This window comes from Stenella coeruleoalba, assembly GCF_951394435.1.
Source record: "Stenella coeruleoalba genome assembly, chromosome: 5".
Taxonomy (NCBI): Eukaryota; Metazoa; Chordata; class Mammalia; order Artiodactyla; family Delphinidae; genus Stenella; species Stenella coeruleoalba.
Window position 1 is genome coordinate 48491479 of NC_137150.1, and position 17903 is coordinate 48509381.

At 36.8% G+C, this 17903-nt stretch overlaps 1 protein-coding gene across 4 annotated transcripts; it reads left to right on the forward strand.

Moving 5' to 3' along the window:
• Positions 1-739: 739 nt before the first annotated feature.
• On the forward strand, positions 740-17869 carry MYNN (myoneurin). Of its 4 annotated transcripts, XR_013828598.1 has the most exons (10): positions 740-1042; positions 1434-1602; positions 2495-2791; positions 7791-8581; positions 9306-9465; positions 11330-11508; positions 12397-12480; positions 13544-13630; positions 15392-15712; positions 17346-17869. XR_013828598.1 is itself a non-coding variant. In XM_079923372.1 (9 exons), the coding sequence occupies exons 1-9, from the start codon at positions 904-906 to the stop codon at positions 15652-15654; spliced, it is 2169 nt and encodes a 722-aa protein (XP_079779498.1). In that variant the 5' UTR covers positions 740-903; the 3' UTR covers positions 15655-17869. The 4 variants fall into 4 exon arrangements, 3 of the variants coding, with proteins under 3 accessions (XP_079779498.1, XP_079779499.1, XP_079779500.1); XM_079923372.1 differs by having other exon boundaries at positions 15392-17869; XM_079923374.1 differs by having other exon boundaries at positions 944-1042; positions 1382-1602; positions 15392-17869.
• Positions 17870-17903: the final 34 nt, after the last annotated feature.

Here is a 17903-nt window from a genome sequence, read left to right on the forward strand (position 1 = left end):
TTATATTCATAAAAATGAAATCAAGAACGAACCAGCCTCATTTTTTTTTTCTTATAAACCTAACGGTTGTGGGTTTTTTCACAAACATGATTCTTACCGGGAAGAAAGAATTTACAAAGAGAGCAAACAATCTAGTTGTAAAAAATCTCAAGAGAGAAGAAAAGAATAAATTCAAGTTGAGACTGTCCTTTAATATAAAATCACGAGTAAATTTCCTGTGGTCCTGACACAACTTTTTTTTTTAGTTGGAGTATAGTTGCTTTACAATGCTTTGTTAGTTTCTGCAGTACAGCGAAGTGAATCAGCTACATGAATCAGGATATATACATATATTCCCCCCTCCCTTGGACCTCCCTCCCACCCCACCCCGCAATCCCACCCATCTAGGTCATCACAGAGCACCAAGCTGAGCTCCCTGTGCTACAACTTTTTTTTTTTTACATCTTTATTGGAGTATAATTGCTTTACAATGGTGTGTTAGTTTCCGCTCCATAACAAAGTGAATCAGCTATACACATACACACGTTCCCACATCTCCTTCCTCTTGCGTCTCCCTCCCTCCCACCCTCCCTATCCCACCCTCCCAGGCGGTCACAAAGCACCGAGCTGATGTCCCTGTGCCATGCAGCTGCCTCCCACCAGCTATCTATTTTGTGCTACAACTTTTAACAAGAAAAAATGTTGACGTTTTGGTTTTCTTAGATTATGTTGTCCGCCGGTAGTACGAAAGAATTCACCCTAACATATCAGCACGACTTATCTTACCGTTTCTGCGTCTTTTTATATTACGCAGATAACTGGCACCCCTTTCCCTCACTGTACAAAATCTGTAAATAATTGTATTAAAAATTTTCTAGTCCAGACGCAAAAGAACCCTTTCCGGTACAAAGCCCACCTTTCCCCATGCGCATGCCCAGTGTACCCTACTGCTTTGCTCCGCTTTCATGCAGCTCAGACTGCAATCACCACGTAAGGGTATCCTGGAAACTGGGCTCCAGTTGGCTGATGCAAACAAGACTCGTGGGTTCCCAAGAGCTTTCGGGTACGTAAACTAAAAAGGGGTGATCAGTTTCAGCTCAAAAATTCCCATGGCCCAGAGCCCGAGTACACGCAGCAGCTGCTCCTACTCGTGGGGCCACAAGGAAGGGGAGGATGATGGGAGAAGACGAGCAACTAACTACAAGCCCCAGCATGCAATGCGCTATTTGGCTCCTGGAAAGAGGCCCGCGGTGCAGCGCGGTTCAGCCTCGGCCCAGAACGCGGGCGGAGCCCAAGATGCCGACTGTCCTCCAACCAGAATGCTCAGAATGAGGAAGACAGGTGTGGCGCTGTGAGCGAGCCCTTAGATCTCGTATCCAAGACTCTCCCTGTTTCTCCCTAGCTCCTGGCATGCTAGGTAGCGGTGTCTCTGTACGCCAGACTATTCCCCACAGGCCGGCATCGGCCCTCCGATGTTGCGTACGGTGTTGCCACGGAACGCCCGGAGCCGGATGTGACGTCGCCGTGGAGGAAGAAGGGAGAGGTGGAGCGTGGCGCGGTGACGTCCTTCCAACATGGCGGAGAGAGAGTGAAGAAACTGTGTTCCCCTTTGGGTTACTATAGGTGAGTTCTGTCTTCGCCCTCAGCCTGCTGTCCCCGCTCTCTCCAGACCCAGGGGCACTGGAGGGCAGGCTCCTTGGAGTTCGCGCTCAGGTCGGAGTGAAGGTGTTAGTGTGGAAAGCTTGGGCGAGGCAGCCCCCGTGTTGGCCTTGGCCACAACCTCTGCTGTGGGAATTCGCGGGAGTGGGAGCTCGGCGAAGGGAAGGGAGGCGGAAGCCAGGAGAGACCGGCTTTCGCAGTCACTCTCCGATGCCACCTCGAGTGGAGGCGGGGTAGGGAGGGGTGTGGCCTCCTGGGGCGAGTGACCTAACCTTTGACAACTCTTGGCCCTGCTGGTTCTCCGCCCCCTGGGCGCCCACCTTGCGTTTGAAGCCACTATGCTCCGAGGAAGCTAACAGGTTTCAGTGATTTGAGAGTTTTACATTTGATCTTAGCCAAAAGGCCGAGAAGCGATTGAGAGCAATTTTAAAGAACTCATACCGTGTCCTTTACCCCTTTGTCCCAAGAAATCATTTCTTAGTGGTTTATTAATTTTTTTCGTAATATACGTGTGCCTGCTGAGCTTGAAAGTCTGAAGGTTCAACTGATGCAAAAGCGTGAAATTTTGCGGTGCTTTTTGTTTTTCCACTTTGTGGAAAATGTTTTCGCACATCGCCATTTATTGACGTGTCCAAAGGATTGTGTTAGTTTACCAAGCTAAAATAAAAGCTAGAAAGACATTTATCCCTTCGGCAGTTTTATCCATATCTGTTTGATAAGAATTTTCTGGGGATATAAAATGAGAACAGACTTTATTCTAGTTCATGTTCTGTGTCTCTTCACTCACCAATTGCTTGGGTGAAAAGTTTGATGAAAACTTAGGGTTACTGATTTACTATTTCTTTTTGTTTTTTAGAGCAAGGGTAAAATTCGATTCTGATATCAAAATGCAGTATTCGCACCACTGTGAGCACCTTTTAGAGAGACTGAACAAACAACGGGAAGCAGGTTTTCTTTGTGACTGCACCATAGTAATTGGGGAATTCCAGTTTAAAGCTCATAGGAATGTGCTTGCCTCGTTTAGTGAGTATTTTGGTGCGATCTACAGAAGCACTTCAGAGAACAATGTCTTTCTTGATCAGAGTCAGGTGAAGGCTGATGGATTTCAGAAACTGTTGGAATTTATATACACAGGAACTTTAAATCTTGACAGGTAAGGTACACATTTTATTTCCACTTATAAAAGCTGGTCAATAGTCTTTAGAGCTAAAGCAGATTAGTTTTTTTCCATTTAGTCCCTGAACTCTGAGTCTTCAAACATTGATGTGCACAGTATTGTTTTTAATAAAGAAGTCAGTGTCTCTGATTTGAGATAAACAGACCACATTTCATAAGCACAAAAAGTATAGATGTTAATACGATTAAAGTATGGTTTTTGATACATTTGATTTATCTACTGAAACAAAGCTTGTGATTTCAGTTTTGTAAAGTTAAAGATCAAAATATGATGAATTTTAATTGAATTCCAATTTCCCCTTGCTTTTTGGTCTTTATGTTCCTCTGGTCTTCTCTCTCACTCTCTATCCCCTACCTCTTAAGGTGTTAGGGGTGGGGAGGTATAGGTGGAGAAAGAAGGAAGAATCTCTGTTCATTTAATAGTGCTCCCATTTCCAGCTGTAAATAGCAACCTGCAGGACCTCTTCCTGATCTTGATTTAGGAAAATAACTTCATTGGCGTGTTAATGGCCATGACTCCTGTTGCCTGGTAGAGCTATCAGTGCTAATGCTTAAGTCTGGTCTAAGATGCTAGGATGCTTCTCTGAGATGCTTAATGCTGTCACTGCACTGACAAGAAGTAGGTTCTGAGGAATCTGATAATGCAGGCATTTTGTGTCTTTCATACGTGATGAACTGTATAATTAGATTAATACTAATATGTTTACTCGTTGTTGAGGGAAAGGTGGTGGGGATAAAAGGAAAGAGAAACCAATCAACTTACTCCTGTCTTCTTTTCTCCATCTTTTATGAAAGTGTAAACATGAATAGATCATCATCTGACATAGAAAGATTATGGGCTTTAGAATTAGATCTTGCCTGTCAAGTCACCATGTCTCTGAGCAAGCTATAGCCTCTCTGGACCTCAGTTTCTCCATTTGTAAAAATGAGATGATAACTACATTGGTTGTTACTGTGAAGATTTAGGATTTACTACCTCCCAATGAACATTACTTTCCTTCCTTTATTTCCTCTTCTCTATCCTACTCTACAAGCCCATTAATTCTGCATTTATTGGAGAAAAATTAGGGAAAAAACAAAAAAGGAAACACCTGAAATTCTGCCACCCACTGATAACCACTCTTAACACTTCGGTAAATATTCTTTCCTTGTTTTCCAGATGATCTCTATAGATACATGCATGTACACATTAAGCAAAGTTCTTCCCTCTCTTTACACTGCAGCTGATCGTGGAAATATACTTATTGAAAAGCTGGAATTAGGATGTTCCTTAATCCTATTGAAAAGGAACCATTCATGCTGTTTGGAATTGCTTTTAAATTTTGATGTAATGAAATTTTTGAGTCAGTTCCGTGTAAGTTGATTAAAGGAATAAAGCAGTGTCATAGATAAATGTCATATGATGTTATTTAAATTTACTGAATATTTGGCTATACAAGTGCCTCTGATCTAAAAATTTAGAATACATAATATAAAATAATCACAAAACCAGTGAATTTTGGTTGATCTTCAATTTAGTGGTTTCCCTTTTTCAAATAACTTTACCAAAAATCTTTTTTTTTTTTTTTTTTTGCGGTACGTGGGCCTCTCACTGCTGTGGTCTCTCCCGTTGCGGAGCACAAGGCTCCGGACGCACAGGCTCAGCGGCCATGGCTCATGGGCCCAGCCGCTCTGCGGCATGTGGGATGCGGGATCTTCCCAGACCGGGGCACGAACCCGTGTCCCCTGCATCGGCAGGCGGACTCTCAACCACTGCGCCACCAGGGAAGCCCCAAAAATCTTGAACTAATTGGAACACAATGAAGAGCGCCTTACTTTGACCCTTCATGCAAAAAACCAATGTGAAGAAGAGCCAGATGTTTGGCTCAATCTTCTTTTTTTTGATGTGGACCATTTTTAATGTCTTTATTGAATTTGTTACAACATTGCTTCTTTTTATGTTTTGTTTTTTTGGCCCCAAGGCATGTGGGATCTTAGCTCCCTGACCAGGAAATAAACCCGCACACCCTGCATGAGAAGGTGAAGTCTTAACCACTGGACTGCCAGGGAAGTCCCTGGCTCAGTCTTTTTTGATACATGTCTTTCCTGGGGAGCTGGGGAGCTAATTGTTTGAGCTCAGACACAAATGCAAGAGAAGACATATACCAAAAATAGAAAGTCTGTACAATTTAGTGATTAAGAAAACAGTAATAAAGAATTAAGTGGACTCAGGAGCTAGATTACCTTGGTCAAATCTTAGTTCTAACACTCTGTGATCTTGGACAAGTTACTTAACTTCTTTGGACCTCTGATCCTTCATTTGTATGTAAAATGGGGATTATAATTGCTCATATAAAGCAGTTAGCCATATACCTGGCAATATGTAATTAAATGACTTTCAGTGACTATTCAAAAAGTGAAAGCAAGTTTGCAGGCACTTTAACTTCATGCTTATAAACAAAAGCAGATCAGTTATTGACATAAACAAATGCTGATTCTCTTAACTGTAACTGAGATTATAGGCTATCTGTGAAATAGACAAATAATTTGTATGAATTACTGTTTCAGTACTGAACAGTTAGTGTGTGACTCAATACTAGTTTGTATTGGTCTTAAAGGCTATCTCACCTTGTTGGTGATTCATTTTATGAAGCACTAAGCACAATTATAATTTGAGACCTAAGTATAATAAGTGATGGAGTAAATTTGGTTTTCATTCTAATAGTTTCTCTCATTTATTGTAACTTAATAATAGACTGTGTAACAGAATCAATAAAAATGCTTAAGAAATGTAATGTTTTTAGAGAGTGACAGTGCTATATACATGCAAAAAACATTTTGTATGGAAGATGAATAAGATTGTATTTATGTTTGGGGCATTCATGCTATATCTTTGCAAACAGGGAGTTAACTTGATTACAAAGATCATTCGTTATTTGCTCCAGAATTATAGCCAAAGGCCATAAGAAAAGACTATTGTAAGTAATGTTTTCTTAGCTAAGGGAGTCAGTTTACAAACAGATTGTTTTCCAAAAGTTTATTTGTAGTATGTTTAGGAACTTGGGATGGATTTTCCCAGAGAATAAAATGTTCACTAAAAGTGGTGATTAGGTTTCCAAACTAGCCTATAAATCTACTTAATTTTTCTGAAGAATTAAATAATATCTGGGGAAAATGACAACTAGGAAGGTTACTTGAGGGTGTGTGTGTGTGTATATATGTGTATGTTTATGTATGTATCCATTGTCAGATAATTAAAAGGGCATATTTTTAGTGTTAATACCAACTCAGCTCTCTGACTTTACAGCTAAGAAAATTGAAGCACCCAAAGATGCTGATTTATTCTAATTAATTCAGCTAGTGATCCAGAGCCATTGCTAGTGTAACTGAACAGCCAGCCTTTCACTACATTGTAAACTTCTGGAGGGCAGAGACTATTTGATATTTCTTAATATCGCTCTCAGTACCACACATGGTAAATGCTCAGTAAATTTTTTTTTCTTTTTCTTTTCTTTTTTTTTCATATTTTATTCAATACATATAACAATACATATTAAAAGATTTAACAGTAAGGAGATTTTTAATTTTTTGCTTTTATAAATTGCTTTTCTTTTTAAAAAATTTTTTTAAAAAGTAAGCTGCAGGCTTTGGCTTTGGCTTGGAAAATACCAGGGGAGTGGGGGGCATAAACCTGAGGCTGCTGCCCCTTATCTGCCTTCACAGTACTGTCCCCTTCTCCCAGCTCCTCCCTGACTGTGTGAGCCAGGCCTCAGACCTTCCAGCTAACCACTTCCCATGAGCCACTACTCTGATGTCAGCCTATAGCCAAAGGAGCTGGGTGTCTGGGCCTGGTGACCAACGCTTTGCCACCCACTCAGTCAGGGTGCTCCCCACCTGCAGGCAGGCGGCAACACCCTATCTGCTACCATCAGCCCCTTCCACAGCCCACTGCCCCACCCCTCCCTGTCTAGCCCAGCCACATGTAGCTCTGCCCCATCCAGGGATGCTCTCCTCAGAGATGGGCCAGCAGGGCCGCCACAGCCCCTCTGGTAGGCAAAGACTCTGGAAACTTCTGGGGTCCTGTGTTCAGCCATGTGATCCCAGGGGTGCACATGGGCCCCTTGGGTATCTGAACAGAAGGGCAGGGGAGGGAGGGCCGCACCCCTGCAGTCCTGCTCTGCTGGTCTAATGGGCAGCTGCCCACCCTACCCCACCCCGCACTGCAGGCTCCTGAGTTGGCAGATTAAGCATTTTATAAAGTGAAATGCTCAGTAAATATTGATTCGAATGTTGAACATTAATTTTTTCTATATAACTCTAATATGACAAACTCTCTAGCTAATTTGGATTGGGGATCATACACAAAAAAAGCTGAGAAGGTTGCTAGAGAGAGCTTAATGCATTCTAAAACCTTGTTCTTCCAAACGTGATCCATGGACCAGCAGCATTGGCATCACCAGGGCGTATGTTAGAAATGCAGATGCTCAGGCCCAAAGCAGACCTGCTGAATCAGAATCTACATTTAACAAATCCCTGGGTGACTCACATGCACAGGAAAGTTTGAGAAGTGCAGTTGAAGTTCTTCACAGGGGAGCAGAGGAAGATAATAATTTCTTTAGACTCTTCTTGTTGCCAGTCCAGAAAAGTTGGTTGGTATCTGAAGAGGCCTCAGGAGAAATGGGAGGAGGCAGTAAATTGCTAACAGCCACTTTCGTGTTCCAGCTGTTTTCTTAACAAGTAGAAATTTTAACATTTTGTTTTTCCATGGTTGTACATATGAATAATCCATTACTTTTCATCTTTTCAAGTTCTGTAAAACTGGAGATTTTTGCCTAAACATTCTGAGTGAATAAATTTTTTATAAATTTGTTCTCTTAGGCCTTTTGTATCATTCTACTTCATTAGGTCTTTAAAAGACAGAAATATTTGTGTAGCTCTGTTTCAAAAACGTTTTTTCTTTGATCAGAACATTGTCATTTAGCCTTGTTTCCTTACAGTTGGAATGTTAAAGAAATCCATCAGGCTGCTGACTATCTCAAAGTGGAAGAGGTGGTCACTAAATGTAAAATAAAGATGGAAGATTTTGCTTTTATTGCTAATCCCTCTTCTACAGAGATATCTAGTATTACCGGAAACATTGAATTGAATCAACAGACTTGTCTCCTTACTCTACGAGATTATAACAGTCGGGAGAAATCAGAAGGGTCTACAGATTTAGTTCAGGCAAATCCTAAACAAGGGGCTTTAGCAAAGAAGTCATCTCAAAGTAAAAAGAAGAAGAAGGCCTTCAACTCCCAGAAAACAGGGCAGAATAAAACAGTGCAATATCCCAGTGACATTTTAGAGAATGCATCAGTTGAAGTATATCTAGATGCAAATAAATTGTCCACACCTGTAATAGAACAAGTTGCACAAAGAAATAATTCAGAACTTGAGTTGACATCAGTTGTGGAAAATACTTTTCCAGCACAAGATATTGTGCAAACTGTCACAGTGAAACGGAAACGTGGAAAATCACAGCCAAACTGTGCTCTGAAAGAACACTCTATGTCTAATATAGCCAGTGTCAAGAACTCTTACGAGCTGGAGAGCTCCGGGGAAGAGCTGGATCAGAGGTATTCCAAGGCCAAACCAATGTGTAACACGTGTGGGAAAGTGTTTTCAGAAGCCAGCAGCTTGCGAAGGCACATGAGAATACATAAAGGAGTCAAACCTTATGTCTGCCACTTGTGTGGAAAGGCATTTACCCAATGTAACCAGCTGAAAACGCATGTAAGAACTCATACAGGTAAGACTGGTTTGTGGAAAGTATAATTGTTTTTATATTGTGACCGGAATAATATTTTTATAAACATATTAACATACAGTGTTGACTGTGATCAAAATTTGGTATATACTTGTATTCATAAAAGTATTGAGCATGTTAGACTTGAAAATGTCTTTGTAATTGTGACCAAGTATTTAATGGCTATTTGTTTTGTTGTAACTGATACTCTGAAGTCCCAGTGTGTGAACTCTTTAAACCATTTTCCCTCACAATTAAAATAAGCATAAATTTAGTTCTACCTTGCTAAATATTTAACAGACAATATATTAAAACTGATAAAAAGTAATTACAACTCAGGCTGATTCTCAGATTTTACCAACACATCTCACCACCTGTTTCTTTGTCGAACTTCTGAACATAAATTATATATACATTCCTTCCTCAGCCTCTATATTTACCTTTATTGGTACACTTAGATTTGTGCTTTTTAAGATGCATTATGTATTTCTCTGATTGATAACTTTTCACTATTATGGACTAAGAAACACTAATTTCTTTTAACTCTACTGGTGGTTTCAGTAATCAATCTGGAAAAATATCCTATTTGCTTTTTTACTTCTAGAGTTAATATTTTCTGAATACTGAAACTAGTACTGGTTGATGAACTCTTTTGAAAGCTTGTATGGCTTAAGCAACTAAAACAATATTTCCTTCTAAATATAAATTTTATTTACTTTTCTTTTAGGTGAGAAGCCATACAAATGTGAATTGTGTGATAAAGGATTTGCTCAGAAATGCCAGCTAGTCTTCCATAGTCGCATGCATCATGGTGAGGAAAAACCCTATAAATGTGATGTATGCAATTTACAATTTGCAACTTCTAGCAATCTCAAGATTCATGCAAGGTAAAAATAAAAACAAAAAAACAGATGTTTGATCTTTGAGTCTGTCATTCACTATAGCCTTAAATAGACTATTGTATGAGAATTCAGGACAGTAGAGTTCTAATTGTGGTACCACCACACAGTATTCTTTTTTTTTTTTTTTTTTTTTTACACAGTATTCTTAGTACAGTGAAGGAACCGCAAGGGAGCCATGGTGCCTGGAGGGGAATAGTGAGGGAGGGAAATAAGATCAGAATGGTGTTAGGGTGTCCAGATGGTGAAGGTTTTGTAGGTCATTATAAAGCTTTTACTCTTGAGAATGAGAAGTAAGTGATGTAATCTTGCTTGTATTGTAAGAGGATCACTGTGGATGCTATGTTAAGCAAAAGATTGTAGGATTGCAAGAGTGAAAGCAAAGTTACCAGTTAGGAAGCTATAGATAAAACCCAAGTGAGAGTGACAGTGTTCAGGTCCGAGAGATAGCAGTGGAAGAGATAAGTGGTAGTCAGATTCTGGATGTATTTTAAAGGTACAACAAACAGAATTTGCTGCACACTGGATGTGGGGTATGAAAGAAAAAAAGAAGAGTAGAATTAAAAATGATTCTCAGGTTTTGAGCCTGAGCATCTGAAAAGATAGAATTACCATTAACTGAAGTGGAGATTTGTGGACAAAGCAGTTGAAGTAGGAGTACAGGAGTTGAGTAGAGTTCTGATCATGTTAAATTTGAGATGACTATTAGACATCTGAATGGAAACGTGCATTAGATAGTTGGTTATCTAAGTCTGGAAGTCAGGACTGGTTTGAGTAGATAGTATTTAAAGTCATAACATTAGATGAGGTCACCAAGAGAATGAAGATGGATAAAAAAGAGATCAAAGGATGGAGTCATAAGGCACACTAACTAAGAGTTCTGGGAGATGGGCAAGTCACTATAAGTGACTAGGAAGGACCAACCAATATAGGGGCAAACCAGAAGATTGGGCTGTCTTGGAATCCAGGTGGAGGAAATGATTTCAGAGGGAGTAATCATTGTGTCAAATTCTGATAGGGAGATTAAGAGTGAGAATTGACTATTGGATTTGGCAAAGTGAGAGGTTAGCAGTGGTTTTGACAAAAGCAGTGTTAGCAGAGGCTAGTAGAGAAGAAATGAAAGTAGAACCATTGGAGACTCAAGATTTTACTAAAGGGGAACAGAAAATAGAGGAGCAGGTAAGGTCAGGGGTCTTTTTTTTTTTTTAAGATGGGAGATATTTCAGTATATTTGTATGCTACGATCCAAAGGGGAGGTGAAACTAGATGATATAGGATGGAGGAAATTGCAAGAGTGATCACTGAGTAGGCAAGGAGGATAGTATCTTAAGTATATAAACTGGAGTACTTGGATTCAGAAGAACTGTCATTCTCATATTAGAGTTAAGAAAAGCAAACCCTATAGATACAGATGCCTATAGGTGGAGATTTGTGTGGTAGAAATTTACTTCTGATTCCTTAAATTTTTCTCAGTGAAACAGGAAGCAAGGACATCAGCTGAGAGTGAGGATGGGTGAGGAGGTGCTGAAGGTTTGAGGAAAGAGTTTTGAAGATTGAGTGAATGGACAGACAAAAATAATTGCCTGCAGTATTATGGGCACACTTGACTACCACATAAGGCTGATGGCAAAACTTTGAACTAGTCTCAGAACTAATGTTTTGAAAACCAAAACATTTATTCTTGACAGTATACATTGAAAACTGTTGATTTTAAATACATATTGTTGATCTGTTAAGATGAAATGAAATAAGATACTGCATGAAGAATTTGTATGAAAAATGTTTGCTGTGTGGCATGATCCTTAGATTGTTTTACTTGCCAGCATGTATCTTTATATTTATTTACTAACAGGAAGCATAGTGGAGAGAAGCCATATGTATGTGATAGGTGCGGACAGCGATTTGCCCAAGCCAGCACATTGACCTATCATGTTCGAAGGCATACGGGAGAAAAGCCTTATGTGTGTGACACCTGTGGGAAGGCATTTGCTGTCTCTAGTTCTCTTATTACTCATTCTCGAAAACATACCGGTAAGGATTTGACACAGAGGTGGCTTAAAACAAGGAAAGTTGTAAATAAAAGAAAAAGGGAAATTGAGCCTTTACAAAAAGTAGGTTATAGGCTTTGTAGTTATATCTGTTGTGTCTGTGCTTCTTGAAGCTTTTTGTGTTTCTGATTTTCACATAAATATTAGATATAAAAGCAGACTTATTTTCTAGAATAATACACAGTGGGTGAAATTTTTTATCATGTAACTTATATACATTAAAATCAGATAATTTTGACAATATATAAACTTGAGTTAATAAGACATTTTTTATGACCTTAGAAGAACTCCTTAGGGTCTTGAAGCTTCATTTCCCTTGGATAAAACTGTAAAGTTAAGGGGTTGGGGTGAATTTGGGTAGAACGTTGATTTAATAACTTCTTAGGACTTTTTCTACAGACATTGTAAGATTTGCAAATTAAATAGATACTTCAAACCCAAAGTATCAATTTTGAAGCAAAACCTGTTGTTCAAAAATTTTCATTTTTTTGTAGGGTAATTTTTTAATAGATCTTTCCTAAATGATTTTATTCCCCTTTAATAATCTTACAGATAGCAAAAATTGAAATATGGATTGATGAATTTTCATGTTTTTAATTATATAAAAATCAGACTTTTTGCCCACCTCTAGTCTACTAGAAGGATATTTGGAGAAAGTTTTATTATATGAAAAGCATCAGGTTACATGCACAGTGTAAAGTAATTACTAATGTTCATTTAAGTTGGATCACATTGAAAATACCTCTGAAATACAATACAAAGAGGTTTTAATTTAAATAATATTTTAGAACAGCTTACTTTAGATTATTGTAATTGATAAATATTATATTGGTATAGTACACCACTTCGCTATCTTTTATTTTCCATCTAGGTGAAAAACCATACATATGTGGTATTTGTGGGAAAAGTTTTATTTCCTCAGGAGAGCTCAACAAACACTTTCGATCCCATACAGGTCTGTGTTTAGGGAGAACGTATTATTTTTTGTTCTCTCTAATTTCTTTTTATGTAAACCTTGACTTTAAACCATTATGGACTAGATGGTATCTAATCATACTCTAACTGTAGCTATATTTTAATGTATGAATATCAACTTTTTATTTGTTTATTTTTGTTTTTTTAGTTGTTTGGATTATGGATTAAATTTGGTCAAGAATTGTGTAGATTTTCTAAGAACTGTGCCAGATAATCAATGGTTTTTAAATGATTTGGATAAAATTACACAGATAATACCAAAAAATGAAAAGGAATAGATAATACCAAGATAATATCAGATTTTCTTATTAAACAATGTTCAGTATGCACGTTTTAGGAATATATTTTAATATTGACATGGTTATTGTAAAAGGTAGTATATAAGTAGTATGAAGAAAATATGAAATACACACAAAAATTTTTAAAACAAAGGAGAACACCACTTTGAAAATGTACTGTACTTTTTCTTTCTAAAAGTTATTTCTTGTAATCCCTATCTAGTATTGTGTGAGCACCTAGTAGTAAACAGTTAATAAGTTTACTGGCAACTTCTATATCCTCAGTTCCTTACTTTTGCATTATAAAGCAATGAACAGTTCTCATTTCAAAAGAATTATAATTTTGTAGTATTTTTATTCTGTGAGTATTTTTAAAGGATTTTCTAATTTATACGCTACCTGAGAGCAGAAACCATAATTACGCATTTTTCCTCCAGCTACATCTCTTAGCCAGAGTCTGGCATATAATTGGCACTCACTAAATGTCTGATAGAAATAAAAAAGTAAGTTTTTTTTAGTTTGAAGGTTCTGTTAGTGAAAATGCTCGATTTTTCCTTGAAATAGGTACACTTTGTATTATAAAGGAATGGAGTGCCTATGCGTATAGAAGTTTTCATTTCACTATATTAGAACCAAGAGATTAAAATGGTAACTTGAAACTAAATTTAAACAATATAATGTTTGCATTGTGTTCGTGAACATTGATATTTTTGCCTTAGTAGCTTCTGAAATACTGAGATTTTAATTTTTTAACTTGTTTTTCAGGAGAAAGACCATTTATCTGTGAATTATGTGGAAATTCTTACACAGATATTAAAAATTTAAAGAAGCACAAAACGAAAGTCCATTCTGGTAAATGCTTCTGTTTTTTAAAAATTTGGTGCTCTCATATTTGTACTATTCCTTAAAATGTTGAGATACACATTGTAACAGTTTATATTAGATATATATTTTTAAAAACTAGGTGCACACGTATGAGGAAGGTAGCTTTATAATGTGCAGATGAGTTCACTCTGAATTTCTTTCCATATTGACCTTGTAATAAACATTGCTTGAAATACTTCCTCCTTTAAAAACCTGATATATATATATATATATATAAAGCAATTAAACTCCAATAAAGATGTTAATAAATAACCTGATATATGAACGATTGCAAGAATGAGAGAATACATAAACAACTATATATCACTCTTTCCCATACTAGAATCTAGGTTAACTGGGGTTTACTGTAGTTATGCGAAGAAAGGAGCATCATGAACGCTAGTCCAAAAATGTATAAGAGGAAATAGGGAAACAGGTATCCCCAAATTGTTACGATGCATGAAATGGAAAGCCAGACTACACAATTTTTAGTCTGTTATTTAAAATGAATCCTTGAGAAAGTTTCACTGTGCTTACCATTCTGTCATGATTAGAAACAAAACACTAGTCTTCTTCACTGTGTAGAGATGATAGTCTTTGATAGTAAATATAAACATCGTAAGGATTGAGGTAGTGATGTCTGAAAACTTCAGTGAGTCATTAATTCAACAGGCATTTATTAAATACCTCTAAAGTACACATAACTATGCAGGGTACATGAAGTTGAGCAAGGCATAGTCCTAGTCCTCAGAGAGCTTACCATCTGGTGTGGGAGACCAGAAATCTACATAAATAACTGATTACAACACAAAATACAGGATATAATAGAGATGCAAGAATACTGAAGAAGAGATTAAGTCCTTCTGAGGTGAGTATTGGAAAGGCTTAATTCTAGGGAAACTGAAAGGTGGAGAAGAGTTCAAAGGGTGGAGATGGGAAAGGGAATGTTCATCCCAGGCAGAGAGAATATTGTGAAGAGAGTCATCGCAACAAGAGAGCGCAGGTTGTATTCTTGGCTGGCTGAACTGAAGAATAGTCTGGCAAAAACAGAATCATAACTTTAAAAAAGCAAATATGCAGTTTTGTCTAACAAGGTTAGTGAGATTCAAATCACGTCAGTACTTGGAAGTGAGAAGAGCGTGCGTGGTAAAGCTAGTGGAAAATTTGAAGGGAAAAATGTATCTTTAGTCAGTGGGGTAATTACTCCCTTGAGTAACACAGAATTTCTTCTGAAAATAAATGAAAGTGCCATACCTCTGAACTTGAACTCACAGAATAATATGAACTATTCATTAATACATTCACTGAATAAACTGGGTACTTACTATGTGTGTAGCACTATAAGGTACTTTGAAGGAATCAGAGAAGTATAATTAGACATTTACTTTGAAGGAATTTATAGTCTGTTGAGCATTCAAGGCACACCTAAGTAGAATGTTACATACCAGTAAGATAGACAGATGTCACAAGGTGGTATATGAAAAACTGACAAATGAGTGATAGATAGGAAACAGCTTACCCTGGTCTAGCACAGTTAAGTCCATTTTTATAATGGTGCTTAAACCTAATCTTGAGGCCCCGTAATGGATTTGTATAGATAATGCTAAGGGCAAATCAGCAAAAAGGAAACTGTGTGACTAAAGCTGTGGGGCTGAAATGCAAGTTCTGGGGGTGGTAAATAGATTGAGTCTTCCTCATGGTTTTTGTTTTGTTTTTAAAGATGGTGAATTTTTTTATCTTCCATTTCAGGTACAGATAAAATTCTAGATTCCAGTATAGAGGATCATCCCTTGAGTGAACAAGATTCCATACAAAAAAGTCCTTTATCAGAAACTTTGGATGTGAAGCCTTCTGATATGACTTTACCACTAACTCTTCCACTTGGGACTGAGGACCACCACATGCTTCTGCCTGTTACAGATAATCAGTCTCCTACATCAGATACATTGTTGAGGTCAACTGTGAACGGGTATTCAGAACCACAATTGATTTTTTTACAACAATTATACTGACTTTGTGAGGAATATGGAATTGCTAAATCGTCTCTGGTAGTAAACATAAACATCTCTGGTAAGGTGCATATATTCATATTAAATTAACCCTTCATTTGAGTTGTGGCCATTATTTTTCATTCACTGAAGTAAAAGCACCTGATGCTGCATCATAACTGTGCAATGCTTATTTTGATATTTGGCTTTTATGTCTACATTATACACACAGCTTTTAAAGGAATGAATTATACTACAGTAGCACTATTTGGGGTGGATAAGTTTTACTGTCTTTTAGAGCTGCCTTAATTCCATATTTATTTTCATTTTAGAATTGCCTTTCATTTACTCAAGTGGAATCTATCAGTTTATGATTCACTTATGACCTGTGGGATGTGTTTATTTTCTTCCCCTCAAAATTTAAACAAAATCCATAATAGTATCAGCCCAAGAGTGGTGCTGTTACTAAGCGCCACAGACCAGTACATAAACTATGGGGGAAAAAAATTCGTATCTCTGCCTAAGACAATTTAGGTACTGAGTAAGAATTGTGCTATTTCTCTATTAATATAGTCCATTGGAGGTAACTTTTCTAATGAAACAAAAAGTGCTTCTCTTAAAAACTAGAAAACTATGTATAAATTTTGTTCATTTAGAACTCAGTATTCTGGATAAAACCAATGGTCAGTACTTTTGATTTGAATTATCTGAGACTACATTTTCAAAGTGAATTTTAAATAGATATTTGGTGTTTTTATCTTATTAAAGACAGTTTCAGATTTGATGCAGATTGTTTTAATAGGTTTCTAGATTACTGGAGATGAGGAAAATATACTGAGTTTTGATAATTTTTGATAAGCCTCTCATATTCTTATGCACTTTTTAAAATATAAAATCCTAAGAAGAATTTTCTAAATAGAAACTTAATGCATAGTATAAAACACTTGTCTTCTGAATTTGTAATTATATTCATAAATAGTTAAGAAATTAACTTCAGTTATAAGTGAACATTTGAGTTATCAGAAAGCCAGTTTATTAAACATTTTATACTTGAGTTTTCTGTAAGTTTCGAGTTTTACATTTTTATAGATTAAACCACAACAGTTCATGGTGGTCGCAGTTTCACAGTAGTCCTTTTCCTTCCTAATGAACTTAGAAAATTCAGATTTATTCTGATATTTACTACCACTCTTCCCCCTCCCATTTTTCCCACATATTGATTTATTTCACTGCCTAATCTTTGGACAGTAAATTATCAGTTCCTCAAAGTCAGTTCCTATACTGCTGATCAGACACCATGGTGACATTATTTCTTATTTCTGCCGTGCATCATTTGTTTTCTGCTTTTAAACTATACCTGTAACAAAATTAATGTATTTTCTATTGGTATTGATTTCTTTAGTTGTATTTTCTCTGGGGTTCCTAGTCATAGGAACCAAGTAGAAGACTTAGTAAAACTAAATTCTTCTAAACTGTAGAGATCATCACCATTTTACAGCACATGCAGCATTTTTACAATAAATTGCCACCAGTGGGATTGACTTAATTAAATAGAGTTTGAAATACTGCCTTTGTATAACATACATCAAACTTAGTATTTAATTTATCTAAGAAATCTAATTATGCATATGTATTAATTTAATATACTGGGTTTAAATACAATTTATAAAGTTATAAAAATGTTCAACTAATCTATTCTGGCTTAAATTCAATAGGAATTTATTGGAATGTGAAGAAATTAAAGAAAATTAAGACTCAGCCTTTTTAAGAAGTCTGCTGAAATGGAGAGGCTATATTTAATTCACATCTTCATTAATCCAAGCATCTAATGAACAAAATTTCTTTTTAAAAGCTGCTGTAGTGATGTCATACTTCTGTAAGGGTAGTAGTTACCAAATTTCCTCTAACATGATGATAATTAGCATTTGCCTTTACATAAATTAGTCTTTAAATTTATTATATTTAGGATTATTGGAGTGACTGAAGTTGATCTATTCTCTTCATCACATTATCTGCTTCTTAGCTAAAATAATTTTATTTTAAATTGACATGGCTTGACGCTCTTCCAGAATGACATGTAAAGAAAGCTTGAAGACTGAGTATCTTTGTCTTGTCATTCTTCTCATAATGCTGTATTATTCTTTATCATAATATGCATGTATTTTAGTTGTATCTGCTATCATTGTAACACTCACAATTATCAGTTAAGTTCATCTTTAAATATATTTGCTACAATGCAGTGTTTTGGGAAAGTTCTATTCTTAATTATGTAA

Excerpts from the sequence above, each read along its gene's own strand:
- MYNN (XM_079923372.1), top strand. The coding sequence starts at position 904 with ATGCGCATGCCCAGTGTACCCTACTGCTTTGCTCCGCTTTCATGCAGC. Across the intron at positions 1,043-1,433 it reads GGGTTCCCAAGAGCTTTCGG|GCCGGCATCGGCCCTCCGAT; the intron begins GTACGTAAACTA and ends TATTCCCCACAG. Across the intron at positions 12,481-13,543 it reads ACACTTTCGATCCCATACAG|GAGAAAGACCATTTATCTGT; the intron begins GTCTGTGTTTAG and ends CTTGTTTTTCAG.